This window comes from Phalacrocorax aristotelis, chromosome 7 (genome assembly GCF_949628215.1).
Source record: "Phalacrocorax aristotelis chromosome 7, bGulAri2.1, whole genome shotgun sequence".
NCBI classification, from domain to species: Eukaryota; Metazoa; Chordata; class Aves; order Suliformes; family Phalacrocoracidae; genus Phalacrocorax; species Phalacrocorax aristotelis.
The window spans coordinates 4,838,303-4,860,073 of record NC_134282.1 but is presented as its reverse complement, the minus strand read 5'-3'; the positions used below and the strand labels follow the sequence as shown (position 1 = coordinate 4,860,073).

Below are 21,771 nucleotides of genomic sequence, written 5' to 3'. Positions count from 1 at the left end.
GACAAATGGAAGTAGCATTTATTTCTGAAGCACTGAACTCACAATACAATGTTGTACTGAAATAGAAACTATATAAGTAAATGATGCTGCAGGTTGGTTAATCACTCACCCAGACCCACAGGGCGCAATGATATCGCACAAGAATACTCATTAAGAAAAATCTGCAGATAACAAAAGGTGCAATTACAAGCAAGTTTAAGCAGCATAGTATAAGGTGCTTTGTTTCAGCGTTGGTATGATGAATTTACCCATTAACAGACAGATGAAAAATTTCACTTCTACAGATCATAACAAATGAATCTAAAATTCATTCACATGCTAGTTGGTAATAGGAAAGTGCTTTTTCAAAAAAATGATTCACAAAGATCATATTTTTACATAGTTCACTGTGTGCTCTTCAACTGCAAAATTTAATTTTGGGGTTCTAATTTACATTATCATATATCAATTATAGACATAGATTTAATTGCAGGATTTAATGCTACGTGGGCTAAAATTTCTTATAAAAGAATATTCCAGTATTTCACTCCATAAGAATACACAATCACATCTCAGTCATATATTAATCACACATTTCTGCAGTAAATCAAAGTCCAGTTATCATTCTGATTTGTTACTTCACCTCACCTAGTGCTTCGTTCACCCACAGCCTGTGGTACGTTTCTTTGAGGTTTCAGGGATGGAATCAAAAGGACATGTGCATTTTTCAGCTGTAGAAAATGGTTTGGGGAAGTTGGGTTAAAAAGGCCATCAAAAGGAAACTAAATCATCAAAAACTGAATTTTAAAACTAGTGCAATAAGAGGAGGCAATGCTTAGCAACATCGTTGGAAACGTTTGGCACCACAAATTATTTCATCCTTTATGCTGGAAAATATATTTTGGGGAAATTCTATTTCCATGTTAAAAGTAGGAAAGCACATATGACGTTAACTTGAAAAAACAACCTTAAGCAACCACTCCCTGCTCTCTCAAATTGTAATTGCTGTTATTTAGCGCTTGGGATGCTCTAGGATAAATCGTGTCTAATCACTTTTTTTTTAACACAGCATTTCTTCAGGTTTTATATAAACTGGACACCCACTGAAACGGGGTTGGAAAAACATTTACAAAACTTAATTCCATTTAAAAACCAGCAAATATCGCAAATATAGTAATGCGCCAGGCATTTCAGAAGATCAGGAAGCCAGTAATCCCTACAGACTCGGCAGGCAAGGGAGAGCTCCTAATTTAAAATCCATTTCACACCAGATGAAGGCAAAGCTATTTTCAAGAACATACACTTCAGATGCTTCTGTTTCGTGTGGTTGTCTCGCCCTTCTGATTCATTAACGTATACAGAACTGGAAGTGCAAGAAGTTGGGTAAGGCTGCTGATGTATTTGATTTATCAGCGCGGTTCAGCTCCTCAACCCATAATTACATTTTACACAACCCCATCTACCCTGACGTGGCAGAACTCCCGCAGTTGCTGCAGTGCTTCTAAAGCCATTTTAAGTTTTTAAAACTTTTAAGTTTTTACAGGGAAGCCACAACATGTGGCCAAAATGAGTATTAACATACCAATGTTACACCACTGTGTTACTGGCAAATACGTTCTTCCCTGCTCTCTGGGGAGAAGCGCCCAGGAGCACCAACCACCAAGCTCTCGCTACACCCACCAAGAAGGTAGCAGTGGCTCTGCGGGTCTTCGCGTAGCATCCCGCCGGGGAGTCTGAGCCTGCCAAGTGACTGTTTTAAAGTACGTTAATCGTGGTGTTTAAAAATACATTAATAGCGGCTCTCTGTGTAAGCCCACTTTTATTCTTGCCTTTCTATGGAGGGAGACACCAGTTGTGGAGGGACCTTTATCCCGCTGCCCTCCTGACGACTATGTCCCTTCCTCCGTGCGTCCCCTTTTAGCTGGTGCTTCTGGGAAGTCCCAGCAATGAACCCCGAGTCCAGTCACATAACCGTAACCCACCGCTCTCCAGAACAGGATTACAGTTTCACTGCCACACGGAAAGAGGAGAGGAGCCGTGCTAGGGAGGTGCTAATCCCTGAAATAGTAAGAACCACAGCCAGCTACTGCTGTCTCTCCTCTGTATGCTACTTCTCGTGTTGTGCCGGCAACTCACGACCTTACACCATTCAAACGCTTTGCAGTCTTTGATTCTTATAGGATTGTTTGATATTAACAGTAACAGCGGCTGAAGTGTTAACCCTTTATGAGAAACTTTAGTACTTTCCTCATAAAAATAATCCTGTAAAAATTTAGTGAGATATTCTATGTATTTTCAGCTCTAAATAGAAGCATTTGGCACTTGTTCATAAAACCCTTCACTCTTTACTCACTTCTTTCCCGATCAGTACTGCTTTGCTAACACTGTAACCCAAAGACTACTTAAAAAGGAAGTTGGGTGTGCGGAATATCTCATTGTTCTTTCCAACATTGACTTTGCAAGAAGCTGCCAGAGGATGGCAACATCCTCGCCGCCAAGATGCTGGCCAGGCAGCGGAGGACAACACGAGTCTTCCCACGGGTTGACCAGACTTTGCCCACAAAGCAGATACGCCTCATGAATCAATTGTATTTGTGCTTCTGGCCTAATCCTATCGTCAGCAAGGATATCCTGATTTAGTACTTATGAACAATACTATCAACAACCCTACGTACCAACACGGTGCTTTTTATGCACAATTAAAATGCTCCTCAAGTGCTATGCATTGCGCTGAACCGATATTTATGATCGCTACTCTATGAAGGTACAACTGTGCTCAAATTTTAAGTCTTTCTAGATGGAAAACATCTCTTCAGATCTCCTTTTTCTAGCTCCTTCCTGTGCCCAGTTTGGACAATTCAGCAGGAAGCTAACACATGCTGGAAGTTTATAGTTCTTGAACTTGAAATCTGTTCATAACAGCAGCTCCCGGAACTGTGCTTTGGAAAAGTTAGATCAAGTTAGATCTAGAAACTAGACTATAAGCTTACTACGTATCTTCAATTACAAGCATATTCACATCTTTGAATTTTGTTTCTTCCTTAGCTGTAAGAGATCAGTAAATAACACGCACAACCTTCAAGCGAACGAGCAGGTGTGCCTGAGCTTTAATGCAGAGGTGACACAAACCCACGCAGCGGGTTAGGATGGGGACCTTCAACACACGTGGAAGTGCTGACCGTGAGACCCAGGGGACAAGTAGGACACAAAATGCTCCAACCCACGCAGCTGACACCCAACAGGGCAAGAAGCACATTTAGAAACCTATATGGAGAAGGAAATGGCACTTGAGGGAGCTCCTCCGAAGTTACGAAGATGGTAAAACCAAATGTGCCCGATTCTTACAGGTTAGGGTAATGTGCACTAACTGCTTTTGTATTCAGTCCGTGTCCCAGGCTCTGGCTGCAGGTCCAGGCTGTCCGTCAGCTCTTAGGCTTATTAGGGACAGCTTTTTGAAAAAAAGAAATTAGATGTAGCATTTACGCAGCAGGCACTTCTCTGTATTGTAACTCCCACCTCTTTTTTAAATGTCACTATTTGCAAAGCCATCCAGCGGATATAACTACATAGAAACGACAGGGTCTAAATGAATTCTCACGACTAAAGGCAAATTCCTTTAGAATGAACTTACTTTAGGCTTGGCGTAAATGAACTAAGCATTAGATGAGTTTAAATTTCTTCCTCCTCACAATATTTCCTCTCTGAAACTACAGCTCGCTGCAAGAGTGACTTAAAAATTAATGAGCAATTATCAGCACCTTATTTTGAAATTATGCATTTATAGCTCTGTTCATACCTGTTCCACTGAGCATTCAACAGGACCAGTACATTTAAAACCAAATACTTTGAAACATTAGTTTCTCTCCATCTCTAATAAACTAAGTTGGGTGAACATTAAAGAAAAAGTATCCTAGATTGATTCTTTTGCAGAGTCATTATCTGCAGCCTAAAACAATTGACGAGTAAAAGTCTGGCTAGTGAGTGACAACTGTATATCTGAATCTGTGCTAAGAGGAAACCTCTATGCAATACTGGTGAAGATATAACCCTGCAAGCTTTTATACATATGCTTAATTTTAATATGAACAGTCTCAACACAAATCAGAAGAACTACTCATGTTACAGACCATGTGGATGTCTAATTATTTGCAAAACCAGGGCTCACAGTACAGCTGCCACTGAATTCTTCGATCACTTAGAGCTATACATTTGTTAACGGGTAAGAAATTCCTTAAGCTACTGAGCTATAAGCTTCAGGATTGATATTGTGATGCTAAAATGAGAGCAGTCATCTCAAACAGGCCTTAGTTTTCACCAGGATGCCAGGCAGTGACACACTAAACCCGTAGTGTTTATACTACATAAACTTGCATTCAAGCTACAGTTAGGAAATGGTTTTATACCTGAACGTTTCCTTACAGCTTAGATTGAGACAAAGCGATCCAAAAGCAGTTGTAAACTTGTTCAAATACTTATTTTTATCCCATTTCTTTCCTCTCGCTGCCATATCTGCAGTTATGATGGCCTCCATCTGTTCTGTCCACAAGTGGGAATCCAGCCTTTTGATTTGTCCAAAAAGAAGTTAGGGGGAAGAAAGAAAACCTGCTTTCACAGGGAAGAATAAGGAAATGGATGCCTGCAGGACATGAACCTTCTATCAGAGATACCTCACTGACACACATCTAGCAACGGTTGTACCCTCCATCAGGAACCTCATTTCTGGAAAAAAGTATCATGGATTAATGGGAGAAGAATGGATTTACAGAGCAGTCTGTTTAAAAAGCCTTCAAACATTCTCTGGTGATCCAAGACAACTGACAGTTTAACTTGACAAGATGGTTATTTTTCATTCCCTATACAAGCAAGGTGATAAAGTCTTACGAATGTGCCAAATGTGAGGTAATACGGGTTGGCTGGGAGAAGTTAGCAATTAATTTGCAATGCTTGTTTTTGAATGAGGAGCAGCCGAAAGCTCCCAGAGCACTTTCATCAGCAGCGGTGGCCGAGCTTCCTTGCTGGAGTTCTCTAAGATGCAAAGCAGGGTTGCTGAGTGATACGAGCCAGATTAATCAGGCGAGTCTGCATAACCCATTTTGACCATTCAGGTGCATTTCTTTAAAACCTCAAATAAACCCTGAAGCTGAGACAAGTTTAATAGTTATAATTCTATCAGAAGAAATCTTGACAGTCACATTCAGCAAGAGGGTTCTGCCCTGAGCTAATGCTGCAGTTTGCATTAAGGAGTAGGGTAGGGTGGAGACCAGTGGAGGAAAAAGAAGGGAAAAAGCCACCCGACATACCTCCCTTTTGAGCTAAGAACCTATGGAATCTGTATTCCTTTCTATAGGAACTGAAATATTGCAGGGATTACCACTAGACATAGCCCACAATGGCAGCAGTCTGAACACAGAATACAAAACCCCAGGAAATACAGATAATGAAAAGGATTTCTTGCAGACCCATCCAGTGGGAGCAGGTATTAAAAACCAGCCAATTAAAATCTGCAATACTTCCTCTTTTGCATGAGGGTCTAGCTTCATTTGTGGGGAAAGCCATGGAAAACGGTAGCATAAGCCTGGGAAAACCTCATTGATCTGAACAGAAACAAGCTGCACTGGTATGCAAAACGGTTCTGGAGGAATATTACTCTAAGTACTATATTGCTTTTTTGAGTAAATTCAAAAATATTCAAAAAAGTCAGCTTCTGAAGCAGACTTTAGTTGCACTTGGAAGTTTTCCAGCCTACTTTCACATACAGGTGTGATTGTTTTTTAAAACTGATTTTACTGACACAGCTATACCAGCAAACACTCCAATACACGTGCATTTCTGCCAGTATAGGTCAGTATCGCTGTGTCTGCTTTTAAGTTCCTGCTTAATGCCAAAATCAGCGAGGGAGAAAAAACTTTCAATATGCATGAGGCCCACATTCTTAGTTGCTGCATTCATGAATATTTAAAGCATAAGTCACTATCTGTGGCTCTCCCAAAACCACAGAAAATGTAGTGTACCAGAACCACCAGAACAGACGTGCGTTAATCAGGTCTGCTCCGAGCTCCTGGCATCTGTCGGCGATTATGTCCAGGAGCCGTATATAAACACTAGCTGTAGAAGTTCTCCTGAAAGCTGTCTAACAAAGCAAAATTAAAACAACCATGAAATTCTCATGCATGTAACAACACTGTGATTAACTGCAGGTCTAAATGAGGCTCAGAACGTAAGTCCACATTTTGAAATACGCCTTTAGCCATTATCAAATCACATTTACGTATACCTACTTTTTACATTGCCAAAGAACAGTACAATCAGAAGACAGATTAAAAATGTGAATTTTTCATATAAAAATAATAAAACTTTAAGACAAAAGCCAAAGGATAAATATCTAAGATCTCTTTAGTCTTCAATTAGCTCATCAAAACAGAACGCATCCTTTAGAACTTATGTTACAGATATGCTACACAGTGTATCTTACAGAAATGCTACAAATGGGAACCTACTGTCTCCATCATTTGAACATCTTTCAAATGAACATTGCCAAACGTTGAACCTTCAGCTAAGAAGTTTATTTGACAACAGTAACTGAAGACAGAAAAAACAAATTAAAAAGTGCTCAGCAACTTCCCTCCAAAGTAAATCCAGACATCGATTAATTCCCTAAAGCCTTTGGTGCTGTTTGGATAAGGGCTCTCGCCACATACCAGCACGTAACAGCAATGGGTCGTCCTAACTTGGAGCTTCAGTGGTTAATAAAAATATTAGCAACATCTGCTATTAGTAAGCTCAAACAGTTGTAATTAAAAACAATGATTCTAATACTGATCTCTGGAAGATAATGGTAGAAAGTCTGTTAATAGAAACAAAGCAATAATCTAATTAAAGGAAAATGAAGCACAGATTCTTCTGTAATCCCAATTTACTCTTTAAGGTGATCTGTTAAATAATATACAAATTAATCTACCTGCCATAAACCTTCCTTTCAGCCAGTGTACGCGCATTGACTCCTTGTGATCTAGGTCAGCAGTTCTCAAACTTTAGATCAGTCCCTCTTCTTTTCAGGAATACTTTAGGGTCCCCCATAATATCTCCCTACACAATCGTATTATGCATTAATTTGCATAAAATACAAAATACATTATTTGCATACAAATACACATATTTAATTCAAATATACACAACAACTCTATCAGCACACATACCCTTCTTTCCCTATACAAGAGCTTAGGGGTCTAGGTCGGTACACAAGGGGAGTGGAGCTGCAAAGGGAGGGAATGGGACGTACAAAATACATCCACGAACATCTGTACATGGGTGGTGGGGAAGTGAAGGCCAAGAAGGCGCCGCTGCCTCAGAGCCCAAGCAGCTTCTGAGAGTGTCAGTAACTGGGGAAACATGTATTTGTTCCGCACAGAGGGCGAGAGAGGGAAGACAGAGGGAGGCACTAAAATTGCACCGCCTGGGTCTGCTCCATCTAAGTCAAAATCTCCTGCCAGGGGGACAAAGCAGGGCCCCTGGAGACTTCTCCCAGAGTTGCCCAGAGGTGGCACTTCTCCTGCCCACCTGCAGCTCCTCCAGGCTCCCTCGCTGCAGCAGCAGCAGCTGCTCCACACCGAGGTCACTGAGCAACTCACCATGCTCCTTCCTCAGGCTACTGCAAGCCTGGCTCACGCTAGCCAGTGGACAAATAAAAGGTGCTTGGAAGCTTCCAGTGAGGCAATGGGAATGCACTACAGGGAAAGACAAGTTAGAAGAGGTATAAAGAAAAAGAGCATCTGAGCTATGCTATTCCTTCTCTACCTCCAGTCTTTAAAGTACACTTGCCACAACATGAGCTAGTTCTGGCTGCAGTTTCCAGCCCCTCACACCCCAGCATTTAGGAACCTGAAGCCTGGGTGTTCTCACACCTTCTCAGGATCCACTCTGAACCCCCATTTGAGAACTGCTGGTCTAGTTTAACTAGCAGCATGCGAAACTACAAACCTAACAACTTAATGCCCTCTTAGTGCATAGCAGCATACAAAGAGTAAAGTAACATGTGCTTCAGTTACCTCTGGCAAGAGTGTCATGCCATTGCATTTCAGTAGCCTGATGATGAGGATTTTGATGAGACATCTACATGGTTTATAGTATTTCCAGACTTCAAGAAAATACTACAGTGGCAGAGATGAGGGCAAGCCTACACAAGGAAAACAGGCTGCCAACCTACCCCTCACAAACAATTTGCTCAAGACTAAAAGAAACTCAGAGAGCACAACTAAATGCATAGCATTTTACTGTTATTAGTGCTTCCACAGGGTCTGTGGACACTTCTGTTATTTCAGTCCAAAAACTGCTGTATGTGGGGAAAAATTCTTTCAGAATACAGCAACACAATTCAAATTTCAAATGGCATTTAGACTGGGGTGGGTGCTGAGGTGTAAATCTTAAACATATAAGATAAAGTACATGTTGGGGAATATTTAACCTATCACAGCATATTTCACTTTTTGTTTTTCCATGAACTCCCACTTTAACTCAAAGTATTCCTCAGGCTTTACCATGAACTATTAATTGCTGGAAACTACAGAGGACTACCTGGTATAATCAAAGGAACATTTTAAAGTCTTTATGTGGGGAAAACCCCATATATTTAACAAAACATCGCAGTAATACTCATGCCACAGTGAAGATGTTGGCGTATTACTGTCAGTTCTGTCACTGAGAAACTGTTGTTTAACTTCATGTTCACCCCCTAGGATTCCTTCAACGAATTGATACGTGCACAGATTTTCAATGCAGGTCCAAGCTTAATATTCATTGCACTCATAAGGTGATCCTCCTTCAACAAGAGGAGAGCTTGTCCATCAATTTCTTGTGCTCTAAATTCATCCGCTATATCTTGACAACCTACAAGGCAACAGAAAAAAAAAAAGAATTACTGGGTTAGAAACGTGCATTCTTAAATGAAATGACTCTGCCCATGCTAGAGCTTTTCAGCTACATAATTTCCATGCCTGCCCCTTTAGCCTGTGCAACCTAGGGTATATGAAAGAGTTCAATATTACGATAGCAACTTCTGAGATAATCTGAAAGTAATTTTTACCACAGCCTCTAATGACACTGAGAGTTACTCACTGGAAATTCCAAGTCCTAGCAAAGACAACTTTCTCATTTCATTAAGAGGAACGGTTGCCATGATCTCACAATTGGAAGAGACTGGCAATATACCACTGAAATAGCAATCAAGAGCATAATTCAAGTGGGTTCTTTCCTTCAATAAAAAGATATGCATATTCAATTGCTATGAACAACTCAATGAGAAAATTCACTTAGCTACAATTTCCAATGGGTGTAAATTCCATCTGTTACCACCACTGGGTTAAATAAACAGAATTTTAATTTATAGGCATTAGCGTAACTGTCTCATGAAGACATTTATCATCAGTTACGTGAGTGAATATTCTACACACAGCAGCAAGTCACTTCACAAGTGCAACTTTAAACTAGCTGATTTTTTTTTTTTAATTATAAACTCTTTTTCTGAACATGAAATAATGTGGTCTTGAGTTACTGACGCCTACAGCGTGACAAAAGGGACTCTTCATGGGTTGGACTGTCCCAAGTAACTGAGGGCCCCTTTCCACTCAAGAACACTGTGGAAACAAAAGGTTCCTCAAAAGATGTTCTGCACATCTGTTAAGCAGAAACAGTCAGTTACGCCTGGCTGTGTGGCAGCTCTGTTACACAGACAAACGTCTTCCAACATGAATAAGAGCACTCATTGTCAGTTGTTTATTTGAAGGTTCTTCCCCCACAGCCACGTTTTCCCTGTTTTTAATATATTTGTGTTCTCAATCCAGTGGTCTTTCATCTCTCTCAGAGCCTTTGAGCCACATTGTAATTTGTGCTCCTCCTCCCATTCCTGATTCTAATTATTCCTCGGTTAAGCCTATTTTTTGGCACGTCTATATTTTCCCCTTTTCTAAAGGTATACTATTACAGATATATGAAAATACTGTGGAGAACAACTGTTCCACCCCAGATGAGAGCAACTGAGTAATTTCATGTCCTCTTCTGTGTTCAGATTTCAATTCTATAAAGAAGTCTAATTTCCTGATGGATTTACAAATGTGTAAGAGACAAATAGAAAGGAATCGTGGAAGGAAGTATCGACATCCAAACCTGAATTCATTTGGACTATTACTGTGTAGTGGTAACATTGAAGGTTGGAAAAGGTTAGCTTTCCCCAAAGAATAAAGCCCAATTTTTTTTTCCCTTAATGATTTATTAAGCAGACCTCATGTAACAATTATCTGCCACTTTATTAAGGAAAGGAAAAAAGATAAAAAGGTAATTTGAAAAGAGAAGGATCATCTTATGGAATTTTATTGTAGCCTCCAGTTTCAGGCTAAACCTCTGTAGTTTAGGTTACAACTCTATAAACTACAAACCCAAAAAGTAAACCAGCTACTCTGCAGCAGCTGACTAACTTTTAATCAAGACCAAGGACTATTTTGCATAGCATTTAAAATAATGCAGCTTTAATACATGAGAAACGCCCAGTTCTTGGGCATTATTTATTGTAACAAGAAGTTAGAGTGGTATCCTTTGGAGGAAAAAAAAAACCAGATTAGTTTGTCACAAACGGTATTTATATAGCCACTAAAGCCATTAAAATGCTTTATCACTTGCATGTATTCCATAACATTTACTTTTAATATTTCTGGTACAGTAACGCACTAGTGCAGCCCAGCTACAAACTGTACCACCATCAATAAGAGAACATTCTTCAGGAGCCCAGAGTTGTCATAGAGCTCCTGGAACAGTCCTGCCAATTCCAGCTACAAAGTGAACATAACACTGACAGTAACATACAGAAAAATCTTAAGATAACTGACCATTCTCAGGAGGACCTAACAGCTCTACCATCGTCACAAAGGTCTTTATTTATGAGCTGACCACAGACAACACATCCGTAAGTCACGTACTAAGTATTTCTGTGAAAGGTATCACAGACTAAGAGACCCGAGCATGGTGATTGCCAGACCACGGCATTGACAAAGAATCTGAGAGATCAAGAGTAGTTTTTGCATTTAGGAACAAAAGTTTTCCTATTGAAATAGATAATTGGTGGTTGTTGCAGGCTTTTTTTCTTTAAGCAGGACTTGAAGCCTTTCCATGCAACTTTTCTAAAATACCTTTTCTCAAAGGCATTTTGGAAAAGCAAAGGATGAAAGTTAAATGTATTTCAGTTCCATCATCCAAGCACTTCTGGGTATTCTTAAGCACTTTTGCAATTGTTTATTGTGCAATAACTTAGCTAAAGAAAGGATGGGAAGCGGGTAAATGGGGGGAACCCACTGGGGGTCCCAGTGGGGAAAACGGGGAAAGACCATTAATCTCGCAGCTGAAGAAAGAAAGGAGGAACAGCTCTGCTGGGGCTTAAACTGTTGCTGTCTCTTCCCTCCAAAGGAAGTAAGTAACAGTAGAAGTGACCTACAATCTTCATTTCTCCACAAGACTCCGGAGGAATTCAGGAAAAGCCTGACAAGGACACTTGACTCTGCAGTTGGATCTCAGCTCCAGGCTCTACGCAGAAAGATGTAAATCAAAACAGATGCCCCTAATGTTTATGAAAAGCTGACAAACCACTGTCTCCTACAGCACGGCAGATGGTCTGCATGGACTGCACCAAGTATCTATTGCAAAATAGCGTAATGAAAGTCAATTGTGTTGTTTCTTGTTTTATTCAACTCCGACAGCATATGAAAAAATATTTTTTCAAGAGAGTGGCTTGAGAATATATTGTACAGAATAAACACCCAAATTGCCAAAAAATCTGAATGTAGCTCTGTTAACAATAAAAATTCTGGCAAGTTGTGAATATAATTTTAAATACCTACTGAACTTTTTAAAAAAGTATTTGAGAAGCTAGGCCTTAATATAGATGGGAATGAGTAATTATAATAAATTTTCATTAAATGCAGAAAACAGAAAGTTTGTTTAAAAATCAAAGATTACTTTGTTTATAGAACACAAAAATCCCCAGATCCAGCAGCTGGTGAAATATTCTACAAGTAACGGTTTCCAAACAGAAACCACATTTTAAGAATATTTTTGTTTCCATACTTGCAAGTGAATTGTGTTTATGTGGTACTTTTAAGTTTTCTAGGACAGGAATATCTTTTATTCTTCTGCAGAACCTCAGATCAGGAAGTTATTGAATTAACTAGAACCTCAAATCTATAACAATAGTAACTCAGAGCAGCAGCGATATAGTCAAATTCTGGTAACACAGATAAAGCACAGAAATGTGAATGGCCATGTCTTAAACCTAAGGAGCTTTGTTTGTTTTTACAGACATGACTGCAGGTTCCCAGAAGCAGATAGTATAACTTAATCGCAATTTATAAACTGTCAGAAGAAAGGTACTTCAAGGACGATTTTGCTCATTTAAGACATCCCTTACTCAACTCTTTGTTTCACCTACTTCATACAAAATAAACTGTCGAAACCCATGTGTATGACTTAGCAATGAAGATACACTCCTTACAGGTTATTAGCCTAATGGGATATACAGAAAAACGGTTTAGCATTTCTAAACTAGAAAATTAGGAACAAACTTAACCTGGGTTTCAATGTTTTGACATGAGTTACATGGGTAAGCAACAAAAATTCTTGTCTGACTGCTACTTTGGAGACGTGCCTTGTTACCAAAAGGATTACAGTATCCGATCCAATGGAATGGCAGCCTTGGGAAAGGGGAGGGTGTGACACTTTAAAGCTTATGAGAGTTAGGAAATGATAAATAAATGTCAAATAACCTGACGATGATATAAAGGTAACTGTGAATCCTGAGCTAAACAAAAGGTTTGCAAATAAGGCAAAACAAGGTTATTTTTTTCTGAGAACAGACTGCGTCTACCAGTATACAGAGTCTATATGCAGCAGTTCTCTACATTCCAGTTACTGAGCAAAGCTCTGCAAACCAAAGTTTAGCTTTATAGAAGAAACTCATTTATTCTTTTCTAATGACTTATATCAGGACAGGTCTTTCAAATCGTGTTTCAGTTGTGTAAAGGGAAAGAACTCCCTCCCTGCTGCTTCTACTGGATAAGCAGCAAATAAGGAGGGAAGAGAAGAAAAATGTAAAAGGGAGGAAGTGTGTCTGATCTCTCTACTGACCTCTTGAGAGAAGTCAGACTGAAGGGAGGAACAGCTCTAATCTCCATCAGCTGGGATGCAACAGCAGAAGTGGGACTAGTTCTATCAACATGGGATTTGTGCTGAAGGAACAAGAGGAAACAAATCACATTCCATTTTCTATCACCAACCAACGAGTACACTAGTGCTGTAACAACATCACCTCCTCATCACACCAATGCTAAAAAGCAAGGAGCTTAACTGCTAAGAAAAACTTGAAGAATTTATTGCACATACCAGGCAAAGAATGTATGAAGGCCCAAACTTCATCAACAGTCCATACTGATGGGTCAGCTTGCACCACTGGTAACAAGTCAATGCTCTCTGGCATCTTCCTCATTCTTAGTTCCCTAAGTTCACGTTCTCTCTCTCTTTCGCTCTGTCTGCGCAGACGGGTGGTCATGGCAGCTGGAACAGCATCTTCATGAGAAGCCATATCTTCTTCTGCAGATGGATAAGTAATTGGAAGCTGGAAAACGCAGTACAAATACACTACAGTATTATATTTTATTTGTAATTCCCAAAACAACGCCATAGTTTTAAGCAAATATTCCACAGACCTGTCTAAGAAAATGATCTCGTGACGCCCCGTCAGGGCCACTCGGTCGACGCCCGCGTCGCCCAAGACTTTGGCTATCTGATTTCCGATTCCAGCGGCTGGTCTTGTCTGATGTAAACAGCCCGAATTTCTTAGTGCAACTAAGGCTGTGCCTGAATAAGTAAGATATAGTCAATAACACACTAATAGTTTTTTGGACTGCGTTCAATCAAGTAACAATAAAATTACACCGTTGTCTACAGAAATGCTGCCTAATCAAAGACAACAACAGGTGACACAAAAATGTAAGAGAAAGGTATCTCAAAGGCCATTTACTCAAACCCCTTGTCTTGATGCAAGACCAAATACGTCTCGGTCATCCCTGGAAGGTGTCCGTCTTTCCCATTCTTGGAAATTTTCTATGATAGAAATGCTTTTGCATTTTATCACATAGTCCAATCCTGCTTCTCTAACATGTCCCCTAAAAGCCCAAAGTCACATTGTATCTTTTGCTTCCATTTTCTGTACCCAGCCGATACCCAGTCAAAGGAGGATGGAGGCAAAAGGGCCAAATCCCTTCTTATAAGGTTATTGTGCTGGCAGTGTCCCAACAAGTACCAAATCAAACATATACATTCTTGCTACTTAAAATGGGAATGTCTCACTCTGGGGATTAAAAAAGCAGCAGACGTAAGAGAAAGGGGGTCTCAAGGCACACTGATGCAAAAAAAGAACTACGTGGTGATTAGAAATGGGAAACTATTCCCCATTTCTACAACATCTGGGACTAAATATAAATTTTCCAGCTATAATGATGGAAGATTTTACATTCAGATGTTGAGTATGAATTGCTCCTCCGTTAACCAAAACAAAATAAAACCAGCATACTAAACCCAAAGAGAAACAGAAACCAGCCACACACAAGCAAATCGCATCACATTATTTTCAAGAAAGACGCTTTAGAAAACAGTAAATTATTTATGTTCATGAATATTTCTATTTTACTCTATGCAAATAAAGAATTCTTACACTGTTACTAAAAACATTTAAGAATGTTTTTTGTCTATGCAGCACTTCAATTATGCCAAGATAGATTCAGTCGTTTTTTTTTCCCCAGTACCACACAAAACTGTAAGAAAGCCCACCTAGCCCAGCGCTCGCTCTGACACTGTCCAACAAGACAATATAAATATGAGAAATACATAACGATTTGTGGCCCATGAACCTCTGCAACAGTTTCCAAATGCTTAGTAAGCCTTTAATGGATTGCTCTTCCATGATACTCATCACCCTCCTATAAGCCCAACAGTGGACACAGCACCCCTGGAAACAGGTCCACAATTTCACTGTAATTCCCTTTGTCTATCTTCTTGAAATATATTGTAAGCCACCATAGCCCTCTGCACGCGTATACTCTGCAAATCTGGGTAGAAGGCAGTCTTACTGTTTGTTTATTTTTCAACATCAGATACTATTTGCATGCTACTCCATTAACCAGATAAGGGTAAGCAATAACTAGACAGAGTACCTTTTGGCACAGGATGTGGAGCAGAATCTTTTTGACCGTAGAAACTTATCAGAGTATCCCATTTTTCCACAAAATTCACACTTCAGAAGATCATTTTCGATTTCATCCAGTCCCTCTAAAGAAAGGAGTGAGGCATAAGTTTGAGTGACACAAAATTATGCTCAAATTTCCCGTCTCAAGCAGGCAGGTAGGAGGTTTTCAAATATCTAACACGTTACATATTTTGATTCACAGAAAACTATGCAAAACTAAGCAGGTCATAGATTTCACTCTCTATAAAAAAGATGTTGAGCAAACTGAACCTTACTGAACCCTCAATTAAATTACTCAATGAACTTAATCAGCTTTTTTGTTAAAATTTCAAGCCATCCATGAGCAAGTATGTCCTCAAACATAGAGAACAATAAAAAAGAACTGTTACAGTCCTCATGAAGTGCTTATAAAGAGTTCATTAAGAGAACTGTGCATTCCACGGTCTAAATTCAAGCTCTCCTGTAATGGCATAACGAATTAACCTTTTAAAATACTTTCTTTGAATAAGCAACCGCTACAAGCAACGGGACTTAGGAAAGGAAGTAAAACACTGGATCTTGTCTATGAAAGAGATAAGCTGAATATAAGAGAGAAAAGGCTTATAGCATCTACCGATTTACAGCCTACTGTTCAAGAATGTTTTCCTGTTACTGGTGAGATGAGGAGGTGTTTTTCCTGCTCCTTATGAACAACAGCTGAGAGAGGCATCAGTGAAAGAAAAAGTAGGAAAGCCCAAAAGGAGGCAGTACAAGGCAACAGGCAGCATACATGGCACATGCTGAATGTCTACGCTCTCTTCTGCTGGAAGCGTATTTCATGTGTGGAACGTGGTTTGTACGCAGTTTAGAATAATGCCACCATATCTGCAAACCAACTTGACTGCTGGCACGGAAGAAAAAAACCCAATCCCTTATCCCCATGCACCATAAGGAGTGAAGGAGCGAAGCTGGCACAAACTGAAACGTAACGTTTTGTGTTCTTTCAGGTTAAGTAAGGGAACTGCATGCGACATGGCTGCAATCACGGGCAAAATGCATTGTGCAAAAATTGAGGACTAAACAAACATACATTTCTCCCACATCTCTAATACACGGAGTCAGTGGTTCATACACTTTGCCTCTTGCTATTCGCCTTCCCCGTTCATACTTATAATTTTACATAATTAGTTGCAAAACCTGCAAACTAGCTTTTTGTTCTAAATTCTTTGTTAAGCTCCGATGCCAACTAATGCAAATGCAAGTATCAAAGTTTAACTGAAAGGTTTTAACTATGAATTTGTAAAAGTCTGTCAGAGCAGTGTTAACTCACTAAACTGCTTGCAAACACTAAGTATTGTACTGACAAGGTAACAAAAAAGCACTAGTATAGCAAAGAGCTGAAAATCCTGAAAAGGGTATTTGAATATCGTGTCTGATGTATCAGGGCTGAAAGACATAACTGAAGTCAACAAATCCTCTGGCAGTGTCAGAGTGAAAATTACCATGTTGCAAGTCTCCAGGTTAATAAGTTGGTATGGCACAGGAAGCAAAAACTGGAAATCAGAAACATACCAAATCTGACCAACCTTGCAACTGCCATTAAATATGAGAGATGCATCCTTCAAATAAATCACTCTCTAAAAAAAAACACAAAACCCCTTCACTCCCAATCTAGGTCATGCTTTGTGGAAAAAAGTGATAACAGAGTGAAGGGAAAAGGGATGCTAAAAGCCTTTTCTTGTACATATTCGGTGTTTCTATCATACATGCAATCATACCCTGGTTTAGTATCAGAGAATCTCCTTTGCTAAACTTCTGCATACGTGGGTATGTCTCAGTGCAGAATGTTTCCTACTAGCTCATCTAATGAGTAATTGCAAATCGTGCACATAAACCTAACAGCAGCTATCGGGAACAAGAACTAAAAACAAAAACATGAATGCTTGAATAATTCCATAAAACAACAGACAAGCTGTCTGAAATCTGAGAAAAAACCATAGTGTTAATACTGAAGAGTTCTTAGGGAATGCTGTTGGAAAGGAAACTGAATTAAGATCTACTGTAACAAATTAAGGAAAAAATACCTATTGCAAACAGAACTTCAAATATTCTAGAAGATGCACCAGATGGCAAAAAGTTTTTGTTTGAAACGTACTGGGGTAAAACAAGGTATTAAAAAAACTCAGCTGTGCTCTTGACCAAGCAAGTAAGTTTGTTTAATAGCAATTTACTAAACAAGTTACTAAGCACAGTCATGAGCTAAGAGATTTACAAGTTTCACTTTGTGTGTAGAAAAGCAGTATAACTCCATTGAGCTGTAAAATAATAAAAGAAGTCAAAACAAGTCATACAATTTACCAGATGACTTTTTTTATTAAAGCCTCTCGCGCTTGATGCTTTCATGTCACTGGACTTCCCTCTCAAAGAACTGGTTAAATGGAAGCCTTCACTGGGAGATGATACCAAAAATATAACAACAATTTTAAATTAAATGAAACAAAGGTTTAGAAAACTTCCAGTCACACTGCAACCCTCCACTGTTAATATGCCAGATGCTTGCCTTCTAAAATTTAGGCATGGCAGACTATGTGAAGCTTTGTGAATAAGGCCTCAAATTAGTTTTTGCAATAGAATGTTGTGTAATATATTTAAAAAAGGGACCCTGTAAAAATTGTTTGCTCCTTTTGCTATGTAGACAACCTAATTACAATGTAATCAAAAGAAAGTTAGAGTTACAAAGCAAAGCACTTCAAACATCTGCCACTGCCTAAGCTAGGCTGTTACTGCAAAATGAAAAAGGGCTCTGGACTACACTGAGATATACTAGTAACTGCAATCATATAATCAGCCATAATTTAGGAAATCCTGTTTTATGTTTCATTTTCAGGCACTGCTTCCACAGTTTCTGACTTTTTTGCACAGGTGTTATATCAACACATAGAAGGACTGTAACCCATCAATATTTCCTTTCAGTAGAAAGTGGTTCCAAGCTAAAGCAGCTCCTACTAAAAATCAGTGCCACAAGTAAAAATATATTCTTAATTTTCAGCAGAGATACATAGTGCCTGAGCAGTAAAGTAAATCATCCTTATGCAAAAATTCCAACCGTATTTACTTGACTTCACTACCAACAAATACTCTTCTTGAATTCAGAATGCTTTCTAAAGCAAGCTTTTTACCTTGTATGCAATCCTTGACTTGGGTTTCACCCAATACACTTAGAAGCTGTAACCAATATAAATAATTGTGGTAAAAAATAATGTATTAGCATTTAATAATCTAAAAGACTGAATTTTGAGCTAATCTGTTTGCTGACATACACAATGGATACCACCAACCTCCCTACCGCACTTCAGTACCATTCACCAAGGCAGAAACCACCGTAACCAACGAACTGCCATTGGTGTTGCTACCTTGAAAACTCCTGTGAGAAAAGATCGGGGGGGTGGACTGTGTTAATTAAGTGACAATTTGCCAAGCCTGCCGTGGGACGCAGTTGAAGCACAGCTCTGGTGACATTTGCTACTGCTTTGGACACGCTGTCCTGACTATTTCCAGCCACCACCCCGACACAGAGCTGTGGCAGTAGCAGGCACTGGTTTTGTCCCTTCTCACCCTGCTCGCTCCAGTTTTGATATTAAAAAGGGGAAAGAACTATTTTAAGTGAATGAAACGAAGAGTTGTGCTAAGACAAATGTAAACAGATCACCAAAACCAGCTCCTCTGCATTTGCTCAAGCTGTGGAAGAGAAAATCCAGATGTGGCTGAAAAATTCTGGACTTTCAAATCTTGGATGAATTTATACAAAAATGCGAGTTAAAGAATAACTTGGCTTCTCTGGGCCAGGCCATGGCTTAATTTCCATTTCATAACACTCATGAGGCTACCTACACTTGGGCTTGAACAGTAATATTGGTGTAACACATCCAAAAGGGTCGATTGCCGAGTTCTAAAAAATCCATGATGATGACTATGTCGGATGCTGCATGGAGAACTCAGTTTAGCTCATGAGTTGCGCCGCAGACCACTGTGTTCTAAGCAAGGCAAGTGCATAGGTTCCTGATGTGTATGTGCATCTACAGCAACTACTGTTATGATGTATAGCTAGTAAAACACATTTGAAAATATTAGAGATAAAGACTCGAGAAAGATTCCAGAAGTGTGGACGGGATGCAATTCTGTAATCCATAGAGAACTGAAGGGGAAAAAATATATGGATATTTAAACAGAAACTACAAACCTTCTGCAATCATATCCTCTATCTCTGTGTCCGATGAGTTGTCTGCGTGCTTGGTATTCTGCAAGTCTGATTCAACACAGACAACACTCATTATTTGACCCTCCACTAGCAATCTTTTTTCTGCAGGCTGTTCTACCAGCAAAGATGAACGACTTACCTATTGCAATAAAAGCAAAGGAACAGTGATTAACTGAACAATGAATAACTGAAAACAGTATTTGCGGCTTAGCGGTTGTAACAAAGACTAGAATCACAGTTTCTATTCCCTATCAGTGAATTACTATTATATAGTGCCAACGCTCTAAATACCATTTCTCAAACAAATACAGAGACTCACTCCTGCTCTGCAGGGCTTGCAATTACATTTAACAAAGGAAGAAACACAGTCTCTCTAAAGAAACGAAGGAATGGGAAACAAGAGACACATTAAGTTAGTTATTAAGGCAGGCTCAGAGATTTTAAACTGTCCCTTTGTGGATTTAAAATTTTCAGCAGTAATTCTTACCAGACACAGCACTAATCACACCAAGCTCCGTAAGGGGCTTGCTAGTGCTTTAAACAACAAAATTTTAACATTTTTAGATATTTAAATACAGACTCATCTCAGAGGTTTAAATTAAGGTATTACTTAAGTTGAGGTTTCCAGGAGACAGCCAAACGTAAAACAAAGTTATTGTAAATGGTAGCCTAAAATCACTCTCTGTAGTTATCTCTGGATATAGCCTATCTACTCAACTGTGTCTCTCTTCATTTAGTACCTTGTCATCCCGTGATACTGGCAAGCCAAACAGTAGCATGAATTCCGCTTATATACGTAAAACAATACAAAACAATACACAAGTATACTGAATATTGTAAGAAACAGGTTACCAATCGGTGGAAAAAAGGCAAAAGAACAACATTTGAAAAATGATCCAAGATATACACAGCTACTAGTCACAAATATCATCCTTAAAAACAGTGTTTCATAAATTAATAGTAAAAAATTCATAGCAACTTTTACACTTACAGGGAATGGCTCTAACCCCTCCTGAATCACAAAGCCTTCAATAACATGGGTCAGGATCTGTGGTTTAACAATAGCCTGTGGAGGTTTATTTTCTAGGCTAGGAATGCTGTTGGGCAGCGATGTGCTGTTGCTCCTCGTTGTCGCTGCTGGAAGCAAAAGAGGTGGTGGTGGAATAGAGGCATGTGAAGGATCAGATGGAGATTTAATTACTGAGGCACTGACTGATGATGTCGCTGAAGGTAGGCCCCCATGTTCTGAAAAAAAAACCAAAATATGTTATATCACTTATGTCCAACTGTTGGCTCAGAATTGTAGAAATAAGAGGTGATAACATACCCATCATCCTATGAACCACAGGGAAATGCCTGTGTTACAGATTTTACCTTCAGAACAAGATGTTTTTCCTTGACAGACTATTCCACAAAGGAAAAGTTCTCATGTAAACATTTTCCTTTAGTCAATGTGTACTAACTATAAGCATAGCTGGCCATTCATTACCTACACAAATCACAAATCCCTAAGTCAAAAGCAGAAGCCAGTATTGTCAAACACTGGATTCTCAAGACTGAGCAGCTGAGATACTTCTAAAGAGAGAATTTTTTTTCAGGGATGCTTTGAACCTCAATAAATAACCTGCAGGGTCACAAGTATATACAACATCAAGCCACTAAGCACCCTGTTATACGTATAGCATATATATTTACACACACAATACTATGTATAGAGTATATATTTGTGTATTTAGCACATCAGGGAAGTTACAGTAGTTTGCAGGACAACAATTGATACAGGCATGTGTATCTTACAAGTCACTGAAGAAGAAAAATTTTCATTGGTAGCTTTTGCGCTAGAACAGCTCCTTACCGTGGCGTGTAAGAGAAAGGGTGCCAAACAGAATCATACAGTGTAGTCAGCCATTCCGACAGCAACCACTGATTGCTGACCCTGATTCTGCAAAATCAATCTTCACACCCGATCAGTGTATTTTGCCCCTATCACACTGCCACCACTTACAGATTAACTGGAGATTGACACTCCTGTTAAGATTTTTATTATAAAAGTATATGCTAAAGAGCTCAAATAAGCGTTCTCCATGCTACACGTTATCCAAATACATATATAAGCCAAACCTTTGGGACTGAATCATTCATTCTATCCTGTGGGTTTCTAATATATTTCATGTGGTTTCTTTTACTTAAATGACGATACCCCTAAACTATATTAAAAAAATATCAAAATAATAGATTTCTGTTTTAAAACATCCATAACTAGTAGAAGTTTCTAAGC

General features: G+C 39.2%; 1 protein-coding gene across 7 annotated transcripts in view; it reads right to left on the bottom strand.

Moving 5' to 3' along the window:
* Nucleotides 1–21,771, bottom strand: part of PHC3 (polyhomeotic homolog 3) — a 35,718-nt gene continuing 13,947 nt past the window's right edge. For 4 of the 7 annotated variants that reach the window (XM_075098497.1, XM_075098498.1, XM_075098499.1 and 1 more), the window contains 6 exons: nucleotides 20,485–20,738; nucleotides 19,476–19,632; nucleotides 15,225–15,339; nucleotides 13,719–13,869; nucleotides 13,396–13,627; nucleotides 1–8,862 (listed from right to left, as the gene is read on the bottom strand). In XM_075098497.1, the coding sequence (XP_074954598.1) occupies nucleotides 8,708–8,862; nucleotides 13,396–13,627; nucleotides 13,719–13,869; nucleotides 15,225–15,339; nucleotides 19,476–19,632; nucleotides 20,485–20,738 (1,064 nt within the window). In that variant the 3' untranslated portion in view covers nucleotides 1–8,707. Of the gene's footprint in view, nucleotides 8,863–13,140; nucleotides 13,242–13,395; nucleotides 13,651–13,718; nucleotides 13,870–15,224; nucleotides 15,340–19,475; nucleotides 19,633–20,484; nucleotides 20,739–21,771 lie in introns of all 7 variants that reach the window. The other 3 variants (XR_012661462.1, XR_012661463.1, XR_012661464.1) reach the window with 3 other exon arrangements.